The sequence below is a fragment of the Helobdella robusta genome (assembly GCF_000326865.2).
Source record: "Helobdella robusta unplaced genomic scaffold HELROscaffold_61, whole genome shotgun sequence".
Lineage (NCBI taxonomy): Eukaryota > Metazoa > Annelida > Clitellata > Rhynchobdellida > Glossiphoniidae > Helobdella > Helobdella robusta.
In genome coordinates, this window is record NW_008705338.1 from 809,800 (window position 1) to 835,416 (window position 25,617).

The window sequence follows — 25,617 nt, forward strand, 5'->3', positions numbered from 1 at the left end:
CTGTGTCTATTATAAATCAGCTGACAATGGATTAACCATCTTGTTGATTTGGGTGGATGATATTATAGTGGCTGCGAGCAATGATTCTTTGTTGGACGATGCGAAGACTTCACTAAAACTGCGTTTCAAAATGAAAGACTTAGGTCAACTCAAGTGGTTCTTAGGTATGCAATTCATTCAAGAAAAAGATGTAATAAAAATAAATCAAACTCAGTATTTGACTAAATTACTAAGTAAATGCAACATGGAAAACTGCAAACCAAGACTCACACCATGTGAATTGAAGTTGAATAATGATGTTCATAAAGACATGATAAAGGATGATAGTAATTTCTATCGAATGGTTGTCGGGAGTTTGATATATGCAATGACCTGTACACGTCCTGATTTGTGCTATGTTGTTAATATGTTATCACAACATCTAGCTAATCCTAGCAACGAAATGCTTGTTACGATGAAACATGTACTAAGATACTTGAAGGGAACGTTAAATTATTCCTTATGTTTCAGAAAGAACAAGAAAGGATTGAAATTAACAGGTTTCAGTGATGCAAGTTGGGGATCATTAAATGATAGAAAAAGCATAACTGGATACTGCTTCAGTTTAAATATAGATGGTCCATTAATATCATGGAAAAGTAAAAAACAAACAACAGTTGCATTATCTACTTGTGAAGCTGAGTATATGGCGTTAGCAGCAGCTGTCCAAGAATGTTTATTTCTAACTCAACTGTTACAAATTTTCAACAAATATTATAAACAACAATCTACAATTATTTATGAGGACAATCAAGGAGCAATTGCCTTAGTTGATAACCCAGTATACCATCAAAGATCCAAACATATCGATATCAAATATCATTTTGTGCGTGATGAATGCATTCGTGACAAAGTAAAAATTTTGTATCTGCCATCTGAAGAAATGGTTGCGGATGTGTTTACAAAGCCTATTTCAAGATACAAGTTGGAAAGAAATAGAAATTTTGTTTTTGGAACATAATTAATTTCTGAAACATTGAACATATATGTATGTAAACATTTAATTATATATATATATATGGGCATTTTACTATGTTAAAACTAATGGCGATGCACAACTCGAGTGGGGGTGTTAGAATAGCGTAAGCGAGTAAAGCGCATCGACATTATTGTAGTAGTGATTAACTTTTAGTGTGTATATGATTTTTATAAAACTTTCTTCTTCTTGTTGTTGTAGTTATTAACGTTAAATGTACGTTTAATAAAATTATAAATCTTGTTACATCGTCGTTATCAACTCTGTTACTTCAACACGATACGAATGCAATAAAGAATATCATGATGTGATATTGATATAGTGGAGGATTCTGTAAGAGTGTGCATGTCCAGTTACGTATGAATGGAAACAGAAGAGATTAGTGGGCTGTCATAAAATCTATCGAAAGTAATAAAGACGAGCACTGATGCATAATGGTGGATAGATGGATGCTGACATCCAGCCCATGAAGGCGGTCATCATTAAAATGTATGTCATATTTATGGCCCATTTCCTAGAAAAAGAAATGTACCTAATAAAAAAATTAGAGATAATAAAATGACAGAAATAATTTCACGGCACTGTAGCATAACGTGCAATGAGGAACGCATCAATCGGCTGTGTGAAAATTGTACAGCTACCCAGAAAATACTAAAATTAAAAAAAAATAGCCAATTAGCGAGTTGCAACTGCCTTTGATGTCGATGACAAGCAACAAACATACAGACAAACAAAAAGACAAGACAGACAAAGAAAAAACAGACAGACAGATAGATAAACAAACAAACGGATGACTGAGATCGTATGAACATTAAACACGCTTCAGCCTTAGCCTAATATTTGTGTCCTTACTAATCATCGCCGAAATAATTATCAATTATACATTTTTCCAAAACATTTTTCCAACCGAATACAACATAATTAATATTATTTTCACAATACAAGTTGTTACAAAATAATTGTAGACAAAACAAAAAATCTCAAAAAAAGTATGAAGCATAGAAATCTGTGCGGCTGCAGACAAGCGTCTATGTAATTGAGATATTTTCAAATGGGGCATCAATTTTTTTAGCTCAAAATCGCACATCAGTATACAAATTCATCTATCGGCATACTGGTTGAAATGGAAATCTCCATTTTCAACGTTACATATGCGTGTGCACGATGATTTGACATCCTAAATTAAGTTAATATAACAAAACACAAATATAAATAGCTAATAATTCATTAAAAACAAATTTTATCATTGAATTTGAGGATGGCTATAGAAAGCCAAGAAAACAAATCATGTTAGGAAGCTGTCTGGAATATAAAAAATGCTTGAAATATTAAAAAAATTGTAATTTTAAAAGGAATATTGTACAAGAATATTGTGATAAGATCGAAGAAAGTGTGTTTTTATTGAACGCAAAAAACAAATTCACAATCCGATCTAGCAGGGATTACTTCACATGACGGAAATTTGTTTTAAAGTGAAAGTTATTAAACTTTTAAACTTCCACTTTTAAGAACAATGTGAAACTAATTTGACCGGCCCAACACCAAGAAAGGATGAAAAAATATTTAATAATATAAAATATAAAATAAAATATTAAACATGCCTCTAAACATCACTTAAAAGCAGTTTAATGGATGATCTTTTACAAAAAAGACACATCGTTTAAAAAAATATTTCCTAAAAAAATACTCATTCGCCCATCAATAAAAATTTAAAAAAATTACTGACAGAGTAAGATCCTCTGACGATAGATTCGAAGAGGTGCTGTTTGGTGCCGTAGAAGGGCGTCTGACCACTGAGGAGAATGTAGAGGAGGACACCAAGTGACCACACGTCGGCCGGCTTGCCCGATGGCTCCTGTTTGATGACCTCTGGTGCTACAAAGTGCGGCGATTCTATGACGCCTACAGTGGTTGGTGGAGTGGTAATTTTATTTTTTATTGAATTATTTATTTAAAACTGTAACGACGATGATGCAATGACGATATGATGCGATAGTGAGATGATAAGAATGATGTAGCTATAAAGGTTAAAGGTTTCTCTCTCTCTTTTGCGTTTGCTTCAGAGGTTTCAACGACAAACACACACAGCGTATATGAATACGCGTGCAAACCACGCATCATACACATTGCGGATATGATAAGCGGGGATCTCTATGTATTCGAACCCAGTCATTACAATAGCAAGACCAGGCGCTTTTAACCATTGAGGCATCACGCCGCCCTATAACTTTGTAATCTTTATAAGATATCATAAGATATGATGAGGAGGGGAATTGAGACGAAACGCCGATGATGATAATAATGATGATGATAATAATAATAATAATTTCGATTTAGTAACAATCGGTAGACGGTGATAACGATGACGTCATAATGAATGACGTAATGATAAATGGTCTCGTGACGTCATCGGACGAGAGGACACAATTCTTAAAGAGGCAGCGTGATAGAGTGAAGGAATGGTTGGAAAGAACGAAAGAGAGAAAGAAAGAAAGCAAGAAAGAGAGAGAGAAAGAAAGAAAAAAAGAAAGAAAAAAAGAGAGAAAGAAAGAAAGAGAGAGAGAGAGAGAGAGAGAGAAAGAAAAAGAAAGAACGAGAGAGAGAGAGAGAGAGAGAGAGAGAGAGAAAGAAAGAAAGAAAGAGAATCACCTCGCACTTTAATAATTATCACGGTGCGGTTATGGTGATGATGGAACAGTTGATAATAGGAAGTGATAACAATAATAATAATAATAAAATCATATAATCATAATTTTCCAACTAAATTTATATTTTATAATAATAAAATCATTAACTTTTTAATCAAATTCTCATTTAAAAAATGCAGACAACATCGTATAACCATCAGAAATTGCATCATATAACAGGCATCGATATAGATTCATTTAAGACCTCAAATAAATAGCTGTAATAAATTACAAAATATAATTTAACTAGAAAAGGAGAGAAAAATATAAAACCAATGAAAAGATTTTCAACTGCAAAAGTACAAGAAAAAAAATGGAACACGTTTCTCGTAAAAAAGTCGTGAAGTCAAACGCTGTTGCTAACCATCATACAGCTCCATCCTTTAAATAAAACAACTTCTCCAGAATACATATCCCAGCTTATGATCAAGAATATAAAACTTAAGCATTCAATATTGAAATCAGACTCAACTTCAGAGGTGAAAATATAATTAAATAAAGCGAATCCTATGTACCATGTAACAATATCTAGGAAACTGCACTTCATATAACACAATCTATCAATATATAACACATCTCAGTAACTTTGTCAATGAAACACATCCTTACATAACACACCCCACCATTCATATAGCACCATCCACTAACAACAACAACCACAACACAAACCACAACAACCACAATACCACCAACAACACTAACAACAACCACAACAACACAAACCACAACAACACAAACCACAATAACAACCACAACACTAGCAACAACAACACCAACAACAACAACAACGAGACAATCGTCGTTATCCTCATCATCCAGCATCGCAGTGTCCATCCTACAAAATGACCATCCAAATTTCTAATACCCCAAGTGAACTGACCTATTTATACGAGGCACTGCCTAAAAAATGGATAATAATTCACTTTCTATTTTTTCATTGAATGCGACGGAGAATAAATCCCGATGCAAAAATTGTTTCTTGGGCTTTTTTAATATTAGAATTTTTAGGAAAACTGGCTCCAACTTTTTTATGGATGATCGTAAATGAATTGAGAATGATTCTTATTGCCTTACTAGTTAAAAATAACAACTATCGTTGCAGCTGTTAGCATACAATGTATTAGAGAATTATGAACAGGTAAGTAACGTCAACTGTCTGATGGGTTGTTGTTGGCGTCTTTACGTTAAAATGTTGTTGGTGTCTTTTCATTAAAATGTTGTTGGTGTCTTTTCATTAAGATGATTTCATTTGAATAAAAAGATAAATAAATAAAAAAAAAGTGAATTAAATTTCATGTCAAACAAAGAAAGTAAGAGTTACGAATCAAATGAATTCACGATCTGCATAAGCAACTTTTTCACTAAAGGCATGTCTCACAAGCCCATTTTCTACTTATGAACATTTTATTTCGCCATTAATGAGTTGAATTATATAGAAAAAGAGATTAAAATCACAAAATTTCCTTCTTCTACGCCTTATAACTGAATGCCTACCATTAATATAACCCCACACACACACACATCCACATTCAAACTAGTTTGTATGTTGTTGTAAATTTGCATATACAAACTACAGAATATACAAATACAAACTACAGAATATACAAATACAAACTACAGAATATACAAATACAAACTACAGAATATACAAATACAAACTTCAGAATATACAAACTACAGAATATACAAATACAAATTAAAGAATATACAAATACAAACTACCGAATATACAAATACAAACTACCGAATATACAAATACAAACAACAGAATATACAAATACAAACTACAGAATACACAAATACAAACTAAAGAATATACAAATACAAACTAAAGAATATACAAATACAAACTAAAGAATATACAAATACAAACTACAGAATATACAAATACAAACTAAAGAATATACAAATACAAACTACCGAATATACAAATACAAACAACAGAATATACAAATACAAACTACAGAATATACAAATACAAACTACAGAATATACATATACAAACTACAGAATATAAAAATACAAATTACAGAATACACATATACAAACTCCGGAATGTATACATACACAGACATGCCAGTGTTCAAAATGATCGAGACGACCTAGAAAATTATTCACTCAATAATGTTGATACAACTCATGTACGCACATACAATACGCACATACAATACATATACATAAACATACAATACACGCACAGTCAACACATATAAATACAACAGACGCCCATAAAATACATATACACACATACATGCATACACATACAATACACATACATGCATACACATACAATACATATACATGCATACAATACATACCTATAAAATACATATACATACAGTATATCAACACACAGTACACGTTCATACAATACACACAATACCCGCACGCACAATGCATTCATCTTGAGAAGATCTCAGAATGCCTAACCCATTTCCACAACACAGACCATTCGAGATAAAAATAAGAACAATGAAATGGCGTTTTTTAAATCCTGGTGATAAATTACAAGCGTATGTATTAGATTTATTTATTAGGGAATAAAGCTCATTACAAATTGCATGTCATAAATATAACTCCGTGGAAATAAGCCAGAGTATGGTGAAAAAGTAAATATACATGCTTTCTACAGCAATAAAGTTGAAAGTGGACAGCTGGAAAATATGACAAGGCATCACAATTATCATTGCCATCATCACCATCATCATCCTCATTCTCATCATCGTCATTGTTACCATCATCATTATCGATAACCATATAAACGGCATCATCACCATTATCAATGTCATATCATTAGTAGAAACCGCATAGTCATAATCACCACTCTAGTGAACAACTGCACTATCATCATCACCATCCCCATAATTATCATCATCATCAACACCACCATCGTCGCCATCGTCATCGTCGTCATCATCACCAGTCCCATGTCGAGATCCTTATTAGCACTCAGTTGGAGAAATGGCTCAATAAAGATTTCAGCGGATAAGTGGATTAATGAAATAACAAAACTGGAAAAAACAAACAATCATAGTCATGATGGAAATATGTGCGATGCAGATTTGAGGTGATATGATATAAGGTGACGTGTGGTAATACGAGGAGATATAAAAAAAGATACAGAAAAATACAAGACAATATAAGTTGACATAAGATGCTATAAAAAAAATGATACAAAGTTTTATAAAATGATAAGATTAGATACGCGATGGTATGATGAGATATAAGATGATATGAGGTGATGCAAAATGATACGAGACGACACAAGATGATACGAGACGAGACGATACGACTGTTCGTGCGCTTATGCTCATAAAATTTTAACCTCATGAAAACAATTTTGCGTGGTTTTGCTGCCTGATGGGGAATCATAAGACTCGTATGGTTGTAAAAAAAATAATTCGGACTATTTCGACAAAGTGGAAAAGAAGAAAGAAAATGAAATAGTAGTTTGAAAAAAAGAGCCAGAATGGTATGTGAAAGCATCATTTATTCAAAACCCACATACTGAAGCATGTTAACAAAGACTGATGGTTTGTGACAGCAGCAGGTAACAAATAGCATGCAAAATGAACGTGTAAGTTGTTTACATCAACTTTTAATTGGAACCAGGCTAAAAGGTTTCTAAAATGAAATGGCCAACTCGCCGCACAGAAGCTCTCATCCTCATCGAGTCAATATATAGTCAATATATCTCAGTCATATATAGTCAATATCTCAGAAATATCGTCAAATCAAATTTCAACCAACTTTTGTTGAAACATCTACCAACATCTCTTCATCGCCAGACAGCATTCCCAACAACGACAACAACAACAACAACCACAACGACAACAACAACGACAACAACAACAAAATAATCAGAAGGTTTGATTTTACAAATGCACACAAGTGTATCATCATTCTTCCCACATTTCCCCTGCTCTAATTGATTGAATTTATTATAAAAAAATGCACTAAACCGTACATATTATAAGAGCACGTTTATAAGCACCGATGAATCGTGTATATTTGCAGGGTACGCACATGCGGGCCACACAAAAAATACATCAACAAAATCTCTGTTTATGCATCCAGAAAAATTCTTGAACCGATATAATAAAATTAAAATATACACAAACAAACAGACAAGAAGACAGACAGACACACACACACACACAAACACACACAACAAACATTCAGCAACATAAATGGTCAATGCATTGGAACCTGGAGTTATTTGCAGTGTTGAGAAGCCAATCAATAAGTGGTCCCACGTTTTTGTGTGCATCAATGTATGTATGTATGTATGTATGTATGTATGTATGTATGTATGTTTGTATGTGTATTTGTATGTATGTATGTTTGTATGTTTGTTTGTTCGTTCGAATGTATGTATGCATGTATGTTTGTTTGTATGTATAACTATATATGTATGCGTAGGTGTATTATGTACGTCTCTATATATACATATGTGCGTGTACGTGCATAAATGTATGTAGGCGTGTATGTACGCATAGCTATGCGTTATGTGTGTGTGTGCATTGTTCATTCAAGCATGCATACATACATTTAAACATATATTGTGCATATAAATGTGAGAAAGTATGTATTTATTGTAAATGTATGAATGTACAATGTAAACGTACGTGCATGTGAGCAAAAATGTGTACTTGCTTGATATTTATTATAAACCTGACATCTATGAATAAAATGAGCTGTCCATCAGTATATTAATTTTAACTAGCCAGAGGATATGTGTGGAAAATTTTCGCAAGCTGATAAGTCTTAAATTGTTGTAAAAAAATTGTCCAATTAGCTTCTATATTTGAAAAAATTAAACCAAGCTTGGCACATGACGGCACTTGACATGACGCTTCAACATGCCGAGTCAGACTGTATTGTTATGTGATCACTCTACGAAAATTTCATAGGAAGATAAGTTCAAAGCGAGAGGTTGATGTGATCTTAAGAATCAGAGTCAGTTCACTATTAGTGCTCAGTTAACGATGAAGGTGATGAAAGTTTTTAAAGTTCTGTGAAATGTAAGGATTGTGTATTACAAAAGATATCGGCGTAACATAGAGAACGCATTAGAACCTGAACTGCTCACATCTGTTATTCTAAATCTACTAAACACCACCGAAACAATTTTGTCATTCTTCTTTAAAAACCTTGGTTGAAACAAATAATTCCCTTCCTTACGTACATAACCGCATTATTGGGAATGAGTGCTAATGTTAATGTAAACTCGCAAATACCATGAAACACTCAACAGAAACTGTTTGATAGGCATTAAAGCGATAGAGATGACGATAATTTCATATGGAGAATATCAAACTATAACACCAGAAATAGAAGACCTATTCAAAGATATGCACTAAGATGTACTCAAACTATTATGATAAAGTGTCTGTATGTGCCTGCGCGTTTGTCATAACTAACCTTGAATAATTAAAAGCTAAAAGAGCATGAAGAGCAATTTCCTCACAGCACGTTGAAAAACAGACGAAGTCATCTGAAGAGAATAGAAAATTCATTCTTTAATCCATTCCATTTCGACTACATTCACAAACCGAACCACGCTGTTATGTCGATGCGTAATATCCATTCATCCATTCATACACCAATGTTTAAAGCCAACAAACACACTTTGCAGTACGATGCAGTATGGTAAAACGTACACATCTGTTGTACACACACGCGCGCGCGCGCACACACACACACACACACACATACAACACACACACACACACACATACAACATAAACAACATGTGACCGACAGACAAACTAAACTACACAAAGCCAAAACTCCAAAGAACAGATTTCAAATTAATTTAGAAATAATCTGACATCCATCCATCAATTAAGAGTAGCTATGAACAAATCTGACGTTGGCTGACCACTGACCACGCACATGATGAAGCTTCATTATAACATTTATGGGTTAACAGATTATAAGGGGTATCGCCAGGAAAAGATATCTATAATCACCCTCAATTAACTTTGAAAATCTCATTAAAATGGTTGGCGACCATTTCTCACTCCTCAAATGAATGTTATAATTAGAAATTAATGGCTGGCTGCTACTACATTGTCGTTAAGACTGCAATTCAAACAAAAATTGAAAAAAAAAAACAGTTGCGATTATTTTAACATTTGTCGTAACAGATACCATTTCCAAAACTTGCAAAACAATTTGTAACCATCAGATGAATGCGAGATAACTCTCAGTAACATTCCCCTACATCTTCGCACAGTACCGCCTCACTGTTTAACATATTATACCGCCGAGTGCTTAATGTTTGCACAAACTTGGCAAGTACAACAAACGCATTTGATGTGCACACAAACCTCGTATGCATACAAAATGAATACCAACTGGTTGGTGTTTACCGACTTTCATGAAGAACGTACATTTACTATGAAAAAAAAAACAAAATATATTCGATGTATCACAAAAGATAGATTAGATAAACTAAATTTATGCATTGGTGAATTCAAGTAAATCTTAAACGAAAAATATTCATACAGTTTCTGAAAAGTCGTTTTTCTAAGAAAAGTTAGACAACTAGAAAAGAATTGATCCAGTAAAGTTAATGTAGTGGTATTCCAACTTCATTGGAGTTGGAATAACACTACTAAGATAGATATAAAATTTAACATATATTAACCTTGTCGGAAATAGAACACACAAAACACACAAGAAATAAGTCTCCGCGCCGACCTGTACAACATTCTGTGCATAACATCTCATTACCAGTTCAACCGTTACATTAACTAAGGAGCTATCATTTTAAAAACGAGAAGATACATTAGTTGCATAATATAAAATCGTTTGAAACATCTCCCACCCAACAACTCGTTATCAATTTATAAGAATACGGCACGATGATCGTATTTTGAGAACATTATTTGGTTGTTGTCAGAACCGCTAATTACGTAAATAGTTAACAAAGTTTTCATTCCAAGCCAAATTAGAATGAACTGACAGAATAACGCGACTCAAGTACAAATGAACAACTCGTAACTTCAACGCAATAAATACGCAAAAAATTTCTACATGTAATGTAATGTAATCGTGTTAATTTATTTAATAATTTCATTACAGGCTTATGAACTTGCTACTGATGCTCTTGCCATTATTACAAAGTTAAAAAGTAACAAAAAGTGCGACAACATCAACCCCGATGTTATTAAAATGAGCGTAATAACATATTCACAGCTCATTGCCTGTAGACTACGTAGAATCAGACAGGCAGAGAGTCGTAAAGAAAATTCTGTGGTGTCAAAAGTTAATTGATCAGCCAACTGACTCAAAATCAAATTAACGTAGCGTTATTCCGATCTATGAAGAATGTGTGGATCCAAAGAGTGATCCGGGATGAAGAAATGTTATCCATCATGGAATGATGGAGTAGCCTCATTTGAAGTTATAAAAGGCTGGCGTGAGTGATCTATTTAGAACTAGCAGATCTATTTAGAACTAGCAGATCCCCTATCATTAAGATGATTTATATACTATCTAATCAGAACGCCGAGGTTTAAATTGAAATCTAAATGTACTTGCTGACGTTGACGCAATAAAAACATTTTCACATATTAAAATCACTATTAAAAGACAACAAAACTATGGAATTAACTTTTTAATAGATATTACTATACACAAACAAACACAAACACGTTGTTTTGTCTAAGAATTCAATTATGTAAAACCTCAATTTATACGTGTAATCACAAAACATCATCCACACCACATACACACACACACGCACACATCTGACAGCAATACAAAACAATACAAAAATCGAGACTACACCTTTCTCACAGTTTATACCAATTTGACAGGAAAAAAATTTACGCTACAAATATTGCGCTATATTTATGTACGGACACAAAACCAAAATTTATAAGTACCGGCAACAATACCGGCAATAATTTATGTGCCGCATTAGATATATCATTGCAACGATTTTTAAGCTATGAGAGCTATAAATAAATGTGACAAGCATCATGTACGGAAACGTTTCGGAAAAAAACTTCCAATATATATATATATATATATATATATATATATATATATATATACAACCCTAAATCACACAAAATGTGGCAAAAAACAGTAAAAAAAATCACTGAGTGCTTCGACATCGGTTCTGTACATAACGCAAACATTAGTGGGCCTGTGCATGCATGCATGTATGCATGCATGTACGTATGTATGCATGTATGTATGTATGTATATGCATGTTTGTATGTATGAACCCATAATTGGTTAGAACTATAAGGAAGTAATAATCATATCCGGGTTCAGATTTAATCTATGTTAAACGCTTCACACAGACAGGTATTTTAACCCTCCATCCAAAATACAAAAATTTGACAAGAATCCGCACAATCTACAATCAACGCAACTCTTCATAGAATAAAGCAAAACGTAAGTTATTGTGAAATAAATGGGAGATTATTTTTGACTGCCGGAACACAACTTGTACCAACTTATTTCACAGTACTAATGAAATTGAGTCAATCGAAACTATTTTATAGAGCACGTCAGATGAATATTTAAAATCATTACCTATACACATCACAATGTTACAATAACAGATGATAAAATAAATTGAAACGAAACAACAATTTATCACGGACTATATAGAGGCTTATTTATATTAAAACCTATATTAAAACAGCCATTTTTTCTGAAAAGATCATAATAACAGGTTTGGTGGACTCAACAAGCAATAGAGTTGTCAGAAAATGATCTGAGGCATATCTCCTAAACATAAGCCAGCACCCGACAATGATCGAAATGTACCTCCATACAATTGCAGCCTTCTTATCTGACACAACATGCATCCCATTGTGCATGTACACAGACCAATGAACACGCTTCGCAGTATTATACACATGGATTTCTCTCCAGCCAACAACAGCAACAAGAACATAATAATAATAATAAATAATAATAATAATAATGATAGAAATTTCAAAACGGCATGCGTGCAACTGATATTGCACAATCATTTTACGTGGAAAGTTATCAAAATGAACTATACATAATTTCAATTTATGGTTACGCGTGGCAGACCAGCGTAGCTACATATTTTCTTACTACTCTAAAATTCAGACATTTTTAATCCCCTGAGCAAATAGAGCGAGAAAAGAACTAAAACCGATTCAATTGCGTATGCATTGCTCGTGCTGGCTTTAAAAACACATTACAAGAATAAAGTTGCTGATGTATATTTCATTGAAAGAGACAAAAATTACTACAACCTCACTGCATTGGCATCTGATTAATGGCAAAAAGCATAAAATTTAATTGAGCCAATACAAGATAGCAGTGATTTATTAACGCTGTTGCTTTGCAACACGGGGTTCGTAAAGCCATATAAAAGTTGCAATTTGTCTGCTGGGCCAGTTTGTATGCTGTGACATTTTTATATATTATTTTTATTTTAATGCAGTTTGTTAGTTTCCTAGAACCAGGATCATCACTTTTTTGAAATACTCTTCCTTTGTTTGTTAAGTTTCACAACGACGTACTGCTACCAATACATTAATGACAAAATTAAATTTTGCAAAGTTACACAACTAAAATTATCCACTGTTAGTTCACTTTAAAGAAACAATAAAAAACAATTTTGAAAAGTTTAGTGAAATTCTGTTGGGAATTGAAGTAAACGTTGTGCAAATCGTAAAAAAAAAACTAAAAATTGACATGAACTAAAATCATAATAATATATTTTTTCTATCTTTGTTCATGGTCGCTGGTTTTCAGTTGATTTCGCCATGAAGACAGAAGACACCAGCTTCTACATTACTTCTCTACCTTATACACAAATGTTCAACTTCTCGTACCTTGCTTACTTCACTCAAAATATACAACCCATTTGACTTTGTTTCAAACTATTGTAACCAATTTCTTTAAGCGTTGTCTCATTTTAAACAGGTCAGTAATGGGTGCGGAGACAAAATGAAATGTTGGATATTATCTACGACATAAACTTTGTACCATTACACAATATAAAGAAACAAGTTCCTTCAACATGTATGAACATGCATGTAACGAGATCATATATCATCGCTTCTGCTTGGAGGCCCGCTCAAATGGAGGATGCCACTAATGCAAGATTTTATTCAGAATCAGCTTCGGGTTAGACTTAACAAAACAAAAGAATACATACCGTACATAGACATATACATAGACATATACGCACACATATACACAGACTGATATGGGTGTGTGTGTGTATGTGTCTGTAGGTGTGAACCGGAGAATTCACTTCTTGCTTATATTGCACAACGACGACGACGACAAGAAACTCTATGTAAATTCGAGGATGGAAATGAATGTGCGAGCACGCATGGCGATCCAACAGAGCAACAAACAGACATTCATCCTGATAACTGTTTTTATTTCCTGCTGCATAACGTATTGTATGAATACACGTATAAAACTGATTGTATTGATGGCTATGAAATCAAATGTGAACAAATGCCCATGTGCTGCTTGTTCTAGCATGTTATCTCTTCGTTATATATCTGCACATGTGAGCGTGTATGTGCATCAGCCATGTCTCTTCACCAAATGTACGTGTATATATTATATGTGCGTGTATTTTAGAAAATGCATATGTACATATAAAAGCTATAGATTCGTTTAAAATAAATGTTTAAACGTAAATTAATCTACTATTTAATTATTCATCCTTGGCTATATTTAAAAAACAAATTTAAAATACAAAATTTAAAAGTCCGTACAAATGCTACTAAAGCAAGTTTCCAACGTAGCATCCAAGAGGGTTAAAATATAGTTTTTTATTTGATAGCCTGCCATGACGTCTGTGTTATTTAAAGCAAGCTTTGAATGTAAAAGGCAGGATGTAACATTGTAAAGAAGTTTATGTTAGTGAATAAAATGTATATTGAGAATATGAATTGAAGCAAAATAGTAGGTCTCGACCATCTTATTTAATTTTTAATTTGCATGACCCTAATTAATTAGTGTCGAGCAAATCCAAAATCAAAGTTTCAACAGTCTATAATATGAACATCGCCACATTCACAATCGATATATAGTAATAATTCATCGACATTATTTCTATCGAGATGTCCACGAGCATCGTGAAACAAGATGACCACAGATCCGCTGACTACATTAACGTTCATCTCCATTCTATCTGTCAACAATCCTGCTACATAATTGTGAAATAATGAATGCACAGGCACAACTCAGCGAGATAAATATTTGTCAGTAGACACGGCATAGCATTCAGTCAGACTGGCACATAGAGTTGTGCAATGTTCGAGCATAGATGTCTGCAGCTTCCTAGCAAGTACAGTACATAGATTGTATTCTCTGTAGAAATGTCCAAGCTCACATTCAACTATGCATGGAGATGTGTGTACGTGTGGATGAATGCAGTAGGTAAGAATCATTACATAAAATCGCAGTTCTCTACATACGAATATCGCAAATTACCAACTAATGACATTATTGTCATTGTTGTTAGAAGCAAGCCAATGTCACTAACATCCTTATCATCATTCAATTTATGTCTTTATCATCCTCATCGTCATTGTAGATACCAGTAGCCAGAGCGTCTCAACCCCCCACAAGTAAATAAAACAGAAAAATAACAGCAGCCAAACTGGCGGGTGAATGGCAGGAAACGTGCCAAAATTGAAGGCCACTCTAATTAAATGCATCACGTTGTAGGAGTCCTTTTAGGAAATTAACTAGAAATAGATCCATCAATAGTTTTGCATTGATCTGTTATACAAAAAAAGTATAATTTAAAATCTTTACGTTCCTAAAAGTCCGACCCATAACGGATGGAGACTATAAACGAGGATTGATTAACGTTCTTAAAAATGTTTCAATTAATAGTGCCATTCATATGTTTTAATGAGTTTTTAATATTTTCAAACAAAACCTACGTCCAAATCAAAAAAGATTTCCTTTAATTAAACTACCCCAAATAAACACGAATACAAATAAATAAATGTATGCGGATGGGAGCATGGAAATTGTGAGCACATCACGTATACATTATGTAAGTACATTCACGAACAGCAGACTGGCGCATACTACGTTGATGATATATGGAGAAGAGATACACAGGGAAATGCAAATGACATTGCAGCCATAGAGATTGATGGCATATCAGAAATAGAAAATAGCAGACTGAGCAGTGTTGTGTGGATGAACATAAAATACATGAAAATATGAACGGATGGATGGACAAAACACGCAAGTATTAGTCATTCGCCCGCCTTCCAATGTTTGAATGAACAACAGTTGAACAACAACATAAACTTATCCTTCACGAATACAACAACAACAACAACGATTATACAATAGTTTTTGAAATTATAACTTTTAAATTTATAAATACGACAAAAGTTATAGATACCAAACAGTTACTCTAAAATTAAAACCAAGTCCATTAGCTATTGTCAAAATTTTGAAAATTTGCCAGCAGCTCTTATAAGCTATCTCCAACAAATTTATCAAGCTTGCAATTACTTTCCAGGGCGTGAAAATGACATCATAAAAAGGAATGACGCCACAAGATTTTTAACGAACAATTTAAATTGTATTATATTGAATGTAAGTGTAATGATGATAGATGACGACTAGTAGGACAGCAAACTGTCATGTTATGGCCCCAAACAAAAAATGATTAATCCGCAAAAAACCTATTACCAACTAAATAGCCATCGAATACCGGTGCCGTTACAAAAGGCGAATCGTCAAACGTTCATAAAGTTTTTCTGTCTATTCGTAAAGTTGAGGTTATTCTTTCGATATTATGAATAGTTCAAAAACAAATAAAATAATCAATCAGCGAATTGTGCTGCTGTCGGAAGAAACCATTCTAAATGATTTATGATACGTAATTCAAATCTTTTAATTAAAATAAAATATTTTCTTTTTTTATTCAATTTACAATTTGACCGAAAATTGAACTAGAAAACTGCAAAAAAAACTTCAAAGCGTCAGCAACATAAGCTTGAAGCATAGTAACAACAAAAACCAAGATGGCTTGCGTATCTGATAGAAAATGCATGTAAATAAACTACGAGAGAAAAAAATAAATTTATAGCACGCTTGTTTTGTTCGCCCTTGCGAGCATGAAAAATTATAAAAACGGGTTTTTGGAATAAATTATGCGCTTATGGCACAGTTTATCCCTTGCCGTCTTCAGTTTAATCATTCGAAACATAACTTGAACAAGCAGACCTCAAATTAATAACCCGAATAATGCAAGCATCAGTTCAATAACTCAGAGGAAGATAATAAAAAAAGTAACACGTACGTTCACAACATTGCAAATTGTAAAGATTGAAGTAGTAAATGTTTTAAACTTTTATACCAGAAAAAAAATGAATTGCAACAATATTAATTAAGGTGAGCTAGCCACACAGGTGGAAAGAAACATTGTGAGATGATGGTGACGCAAACAGGTTTGTCAATCATGTCATACGACCAACAACACACTCGATTGTATTGTATTGGGAAGCATGAAAAGTTGCTTCGTAAGTATATTTATTGTATGTATTCGGTCAATCCTATGTCAAAAACCCTCACGTAGAGAGCTTATGTGTTTCCTTCGAAAACCAAATAACGTCCAAATGATTATGCGCCATCTTTCAATTGCAACATAAACAACAACAATTGCATCAACAACAATAATAATAAAAACAACCATAATAGTAATAAAAACAACAACAAACGAACAAGATAATCAACAACCACAACCCCGTGACATTAATCCACAATCATTCTCACGGTAAACTTTTTCCATTCATTTTGACTAAAGACATCAGCGAATCAGTGAATTCAACAACCATAACCTTTTTTATTATACACCCAAGAAACACACACACACACAGACACACACCAAACGCACATACACAGGTGTATGCTTAATATATATTCATATTCTGTATAACCCCATCTTGACCTTCAGACCGGGTCACGAGGCCAGAGGTCACATAGATAGAGAGTATTTCATGTGACCGGCTCGATAGAATATGTTCTCCGTCCATTCAAGCGAATAATCGTGAATGATCGGTGGTGGTGGTAGTTCGGAAATTTGGTTTGTTCAAAAATAAAAAATAACAATGTGCGATGCGAACGAAGCATTTAACAATACCTATAATAATATTAATAATAATAATTATTATGATAATAATAATAATAATAATAATAATGGTGATAAAGAAAATGATAAGGATAACTATGTAAAGTAACTAACTAAGTAACTAAGTAGATGTCAAAAAATATTCAGAAACACAATTTGAAAAATAAGCCAAGGAACTTCAAATGGCGTAGGCATGACGTAATGAGAAATAAGCAACTTCCTCTACCTGCATCGTCAGTGTCACTGTGCGTGTAGAAATATTAAAAAACAACAATCAACAGGCAGGCAGATACTGATGAATCATCTTCAATACAAAAACGGTAGAATAAAGTTAAAAAGAAAAAGACTGCGCGTTTGCTTCTTTACAACTAACATATACTTGTTTAATTTGTTTAGCACGACATAATGTAACATGACATGACATAATGTAACATGACATGACATAATGTAACATGACATGACATAATGTAACATGACATGGCATGGCATGAAATAGCCTAACATAACGTACCTGAAGGTATAATTTTCCAACAGCGCTGCGAATTTCAAAATACATCCACAGTTTGGATTTGGTTACCGATTACAAGAGGGCTTCTCTCAGCTTGCGGCATATATTGAATTGAAATAAACTTTTATTCAGTAATAAAAATAACTACATATGAACCACTGCAAATGAGTAAGCATTCCCTCATATGCTATTCATTATTCGTATGCATTTTGCTGAAAACTCTGAAAATTTATCATTAAAGTTTCGGTTTATCTTTAACCTTTGAAAATTGTTTTTCGTAAAATGTTTTATAACCAGCCACGTTATAGAATAAAAAAATTTAATAGTTTGGACAGATTTACTGCCATGAAACTAATGAAAAAATATGATCACCAACAAACAACTTCTCATAAATTTACCAGAAGGTAGAAGTGCATGAAAATAAAAAGAAAAAGTGAGAAGGAGAAAGAGATTGGATGAGATAGACAGACAGAGAAAGTAAGAGAGAGAAAGAGAGAGAGAGAGAGAGAGAGAGAGAGGGAGAGAGGGAGAGAAAGAGAGAGAAAGAAGAGAGAGAGGAATGGGAGATTAGATGAAAGAAAAAAGAGAACGAGAGAAAGAAAAAAGTGATAAAATTGGGTTAAATGATTTTAAAAAAGATGCAGGACGTAGAACTGGTAGTGGATTAATTAAACCCACATGAACAATTCGATACATTTTAAAATAGGATAATAATACATCCGCTGCAACTGCAAATATGATAACTCACAATTAAAACTAAAAAAATACAACTAATCATCCAACTATCTAATTATGAATTGATCCTTCCGTTTATCCAATTACCCATCCAACCACTTAATTATCAATCAATATCCATTCACCCAACCATCTCGATCCATCAAACTTTTAAACAGAAGTGACCGGTAGAATGTTTGTATAATAGAATGTACGCATGCATGTATGTATGTATGTATGTATGTATGTATGTATGGATGTATGCTTGTATGCATGCTTGTATGTACGCTTGTATGTATGCTTGTATGCATGCTTGTATGTATGCATTGAACGTTTGCACTGAACGACATCAAGGGACATAATTAGTGATAATATGCATCAGTGAGTCATATCACGCGCCAGCACGATTATATATATACAAATATATATATATATATATATATATATATATATATATATATTTGTATCTTGGAAGAAGACTATATCTTATACAGTACCGTATATATATATATATATATATATATATATATATATATATGTATATATATAACCCAGTGGTGTATTATTTATTTACCAGGTACATTCCCTGAAACATGATCATTTTCGTTTCAATCATTGTAACTGTCCATATTATTTTTATTTTTTTAATATTAAGTTTTAATATTAAGTTATTGTTATTATTACTATTATTAGTAGTAGTAGTAGTAATAGTAGCAGCAGCAGAAGTGGCTTTAGTAGTTGCCGTTGTAGTTAGTAGTATAGTAATAGTAGTAGTTGTTGTTGTAATAGTAATAGTAATAGTAGTACTATTTGACGTACAGTATGTTATTGCATTTCATCATCATCATCATCATCATCATCATCATCATCATCATCATCATCATTATTATTAACATCATCATTATTATTATTATTACTAACATCGATTCATCAATAGAAGCGTCATCTGTCAATTTGCAACAAAAAAGAAACGGTAGACTCGTGTCGTCTTGTCTCGTTTCGTGTCGTCTCGTTTCGTGTCGTCTCGTATGATCTATTCGATATTTAACAATTAACATATTTTCGTTATTAACAATTTTATTAGCAACAGTAGTAATAGTAGTAGAAGTAGCAGTGCGAGATATAGTAGCACCAGCACCCCTTCCAGTATTAGCATTAGATATGACCATCATCTACCTCCAGAATCGTATACAAAATTGGTATCCAAATCTAAAAGGTTGGCAACATGTTGACCACAATGGCATTTATAACGAGCCATAAAAATAATTTCACGAAACTAACGCCGAAAACAACATCCGAATCAACAACCTTTCTTTGTCGTCACCTCACATACATTGGGATTAGTTTAAAAATACAATTATGCTTCAAGCATTTATTGAACATCGTAGGACAGACGCACACAAACAAACATACAAACAAACACATAGACATACACTTGAACGACGATATTTTATTTGTATTCCAAACGAAATAAAGAAGTCAGGGTGACAGAGAAGAAATAATACAGACAAGTTGAAACAGAAATTTAACAGATAGTCCTTGAAAACACATATAAACATTCACACACAGACAAACACAAACACACACACAAATAAATATTCAAAAGACATCGCATGACAAGACTTGATTGGACACTTCACCGTCCAATAGTGCATGAACGCGTGAACATGAGAACTGGCGAACCTGTAAACGTGGAAACAGACGAACGTGTAAACGTGGAAACAGATGAACGTGTAAAAATCTATTATTTTAAAAAAGAATGTACATTTAATTATTTATGACTCTCAGTCATAGTTGAAGTGAGATAATATTAGGCATAATATTTTTCCACGGTAACATTTGTATACACACCAACAAAACACACACACACACACACGCACGCACGCACGTACACATATGCAATACACAAACATACACAACTCACACACACAAAACATTATTTTTGAGTAAAATTTCCTATATATTACAATACTTGTTTAAAAAAACTTCAACAAAACACACACAGACACACACACAAACACACACACAGACATATATATATATATATATATACCCGTATATACAAAAATATACAATAACATACAATAATATAGCCATGTGTTCCCTTCACACATATGAAACCGGCCAATCAGATTGAATCATTAGAAAATGATAGCAATAATGAAAGATGTGGAGGAAAAAAAATATGATAGAAGCGCATAAACTCTGGCACCAGCTGCACTGCAGTTCATACAGAATTCATAAAGTACATTCTGTGATGGAAATATCTTTCGTCCTAAATATTGTTGTAAGCTTTAACGCTCGTAACTACCAACACCAATGTTATAACTTCAAAGATCTCTATGTTTCCAACACCGGTGTTGTAGCTTCCAACTATCGTCAAGTTATCGTTATTCCGTATGTTCAAGATTTCCGATAGATGAACACAACTGCTTCAAACGCAAACCTTTGTTGAACGTTTATTTGAATGCCAGCCAGTAACAAAAATACTAAACTATACAATAATACAGACAATTCTCCTATTAAAAATTATCTAATATAAAATTTTCTTATCTTAGATGAGAAAACAACTATCAATCCATCAGCACTCATTTTATGAGTGCATTGTCAAATAAACTTTTCACACGATCACTAGAAGATAAAAACCAACATGCTGAAAAAATTGCAGTACATTCAATGTACAAATAAGATTAAAACCATAGAAAGTATTTGTTTTTTAGTAAATTTTAAGTAAAATGATTCAGTATAGTGAATACATAAATAAATACATTTATAAGCGGTTCAGAGGCGTCATTTGGGGGGAGGCAGGGGGGGCAATTGCTCCCCCCAAGAAATCAAAATTCTAAATTTTTGCTGTACAAAATTATTATGAAAAAATTGCAAACACTATAAAATAATTATATAAAATTATATAATTTATTATAATTATATATACAAAATATTGTGCTTTTTGAATTTTTAAATGTCAAGTGCTATACAATTTATTTCATTTGTTCCTACAATAATTCATGTTCTGTTTTAAATTATAAAAATGTTAATTTTAAATTCTTTGTAAAAAGGATATATATAGGATATATAATTTAGTAATTTTAAAACTTTAAAAGTTTTGAAATTATAAAAACTTTAAAAATGTATAATTTATTATAATGTTGCACTGACGAGACTAGGTAGTCGAAATAGTACTATATGCATACATGTAGATAATGACATCTTCTGTAAATAGGAATTTTGTTAATAGCATTAACAAGTTAAGTTTAGTAGATCGGAGAATTATTCGAAGAATCGAGAAACTATCATATAGATTGAGTACTGTAAGAAACGCCGTGATCTTTATTAATAATATATATATATATATATATATATATATATATATATATATATATATATATTATATGTTACATGCTAAGTCATAGACTACATAAGTTCGCCCCCTCCCAACCAAAATCTGAAATGACGCCCCTGAAGCAGTTATATTTAAATATTTAAACACCGAAATTGTTTTGTATTAAAGCTGGAAAAACAAGAATGTCAAACAGCAAACAAATGAATGTGATATAATAATATACGTAAAAATTTGTTGGTATAAAATTGAAAAAAAAATTGAAAAAAAAAATAAAATAAAAAATCTTTGAAACGAACATATAATAATAATTAATATTATTGGTAAAATAATAAAAATATAAATAATTATAAAAATACCTTTGTTGACTATCTTCATTCCGGCATTTAATTGCACGCCAGCCCTAAACCCTCCTACCTTTACTGGGGCCGAGTTCTCCTTGCTGGAAAGAAGCAAACAGTGGGGGCGGATGTCCCTGTGAATGATGTCGTTGCTGTGGCAGTATCTAATGGCCTCAAGGATTTGTCGCATGTAGTGGCTGTGTGTGGTTGGTGTGGTTGTGTTGTAAAGTGGTGTGTGTGGAGTTGGTGTGGTTGTTTGAGTGGTGGTAAGTGTAGTGTGTAAGTGGTCTTTGTGTTTAAATTGTTAAAAGATCTTGACTGTTAGATGGTCAGCAAAAATGTAAAAATTATCCCCTTAAAGTTAAGCGAAATACATAATTATTAATTAACAACATTTTCGTGACGTTTTTTAATACAGCAGCAGCAGCAGTGGAAGTAGCCATGGCAGCAACTGCAACGACAGCAACCGCAGCAGCTATGGTCAATGAATGATTCATTGAAGTAGATAGATGGAAGCACTCTCACTTTACTCACCAATGCAAATGTTTGTCTGCCTCTCAATTCAATTATTACGCGCGTTGAACAGTCTGCTCTTTAATGTCAAAAATGTTTTCAACGATATCTCTGTTCTTATACCATACCACACTGACATACAGAGTGGTAATACACAAGTTTTTTTTCAGATCATTTGGTTAATACCACATTATTTTAAAAGATAAATCCGATCAGAATGAGATGGAGTGATTGAGATTTGAAATTTTTATTAAAGAAAGTCAAACAAGTTACAAGTGTTTTTAGGGAATTAATGTAACTTAAAGCGTAATTATTAACCCACTCTGCTTATGTCGACTCAACTAATCGCTAAAGAGTTAAAAAATTATGGGAGAGTTATGGTAATTTATATTAACGCGGTACGTTCTATTGTAATGTGTGCTAATCAAATGTGACGAAAAGTCATTTTGAGAAGTTTGTTGTATGCTCTGTTCGTGTTAACATAATCAATTGCTCTATCATTCTATTATATCAATGAAATTCTTATGTGAATAATTTAATAGAAAATTGTACAGCGACTGGATAAACTTAAGAACAATGAACAATTGTGAGGCAGATGTATTTGACATTATGAAATCAAACGTTAATTGAAACATCTAAAATTGAAGAGATGAGTTTGAGAGCTATTCTCCACAAAGTTCTCAACATATTGTACTTTTAAAAAAAATTCCATAAAAAAACCAGCTGATCAATCAACAAATAAAACAATCATTCGTTCATTCATTCATTCATTCGTTCATTCATTCATTCATTCATTCATTCGCTTGTTCATTCGTTCATTCATTTCATCAATAAGCCAACCAACAATGAAATTGAAATCAAATGAGAACGAACCTAGCAACAGCTTCACTGTACACAAAGCCAGCCCTTGCCCTTTTCACGATCTCAAACAGCAAGTCCTCGCCATCCATACTGCAAGGGGAATAATTAAATTTCTATTCTCCACAATCCAGCTAGGCATTTGAACCAATGCCATCGCGTATTAGCTAATTCGATTTTTTTAACTCATATTTTTTAATTCAAATTAATGAAAAAGGAGTTAAAACAATGTCTGAAATGATCAAAACCATATCTATCTAACCGTTTATAACGTATGTGGTATGATGTATATATATACTGCTGTTTTGGACTATTTTTCGTATGTCATAATATTTAGAAATGAATTCAGAAATGAATATTCAGAAATATTTAGAAATGAATTTGGATAAATAATTACATAAATAAATAAATATGGTACATAAATTACACTTACTTCAAGTTTAATTTTCATCTGACAGTATAGTTATAACATCCAAATAAATAAATGAAACAAACATAGAATGTATTAAAAATACCAAATTGTGGGAAAAAAACATTTAAATGATTATCACAAAATAAAAAATAAGTCTTGTAGCAAAAAATAAAACAACATAGACATGAACGTTTCAACATGTACTGCTAACTAACAATTCAAAAACCATGTATATGGTCCCTTCGTTGCAGTAGGTTTCAAACAGTTCAACGATGTGTGGGTGCTTTAGGATGTGACATATGGTGGCTTCTCGCTTCAGATCTTTAATTTCGTTCATTCAAATAAACTAGCTCAGGCATGCAGTCTAGTAAATAGTACTACTTATATTAAGTAGTAACACTACTAAAATATTACAAAACTTTAAATATTACTTAGTTCAATTTTAACCATTCAAGATGAAATAAATTAACTAATATAAATATGCATGCAATCTAACAATGAAATTGAAAGCTTAAAATCATTGAAGTGGCTTGACCCATGTAAATATTTTTGAATGGTTATTAATTTATCATCTTTTTTAGATCGAACCATTACCAATTATTGAAATTAAATATAAGATTATTTGGTAAGAGATAAATAAAACCTTCAATGCCGAATCCAGGAGAGGTTTTCAGTTTGGAAACATCAGTGATCTTGACAGCAAAGTTGTTTCCTGTCTGCTTGTTGATACACCTTCGAATGCTACTGAATGGACCTCTGAAAAACAATAAATTAAATAATTCCTGATTTATCAATTCTTAAATTTATCATTATATAAATTTAATGTCACATGCACGTTGTTCATACACAACATACTATTCATTTTTTAGAGAATGATTATTTGGTGTTTCATTAATTTTCATTTGACATTGACATTTCAATAAATATTAAATACCCACAAGATTAAAGAAGGATAAACTGAAAATAATTTTTGAATAACTGTCATATAAAAAAAATTGTTTAAAAAAACTGAGTCAAATAATAAAAATAAACAAACCTTCCCAAGACCTCAGCCATGTCATAAATATTTTCAAACAAGACATCTTCGTCATTCAT

General features: G+C 32.6%; 1 protein-coding gene across 1 annotated transcript in view; it reads right to left on the reverse strand.

The window, feature by feature from the left end:
- HELRODRAFT_87901 (hypothetical protein) overlaps positions 1-25,617 on the reverse strand; it is a gene marked incomplete at both ends in the record, with an annotated part of 44,726 nt that extends 19,109 nt beyond the window's left edge. The window contains 6 exons of the mRNA XM_009029633.1: positions 2,742-2,917; positions 22,758-22,936; positions 24,126-24,203; positions 24,738-24,843; positions 25,166-25,278; positions 25,559-25,617. Coding sequence (XP_009027881.1) covers positions 2,742-2,917; positions 22,758-22,936; positions 24,126-24,203; positions 24,738-24,843; positions 25,166-25,278; positions 25,559-25,617 — 711 coding nt within the window. The remainder of the gene's footprint in view (positions 1-2,741; positions 2,918-22,757; positions 22,937-24,125; positions 24,204-24,737; positions 24,844-25,165; positions 25,279-25,558) is intronic.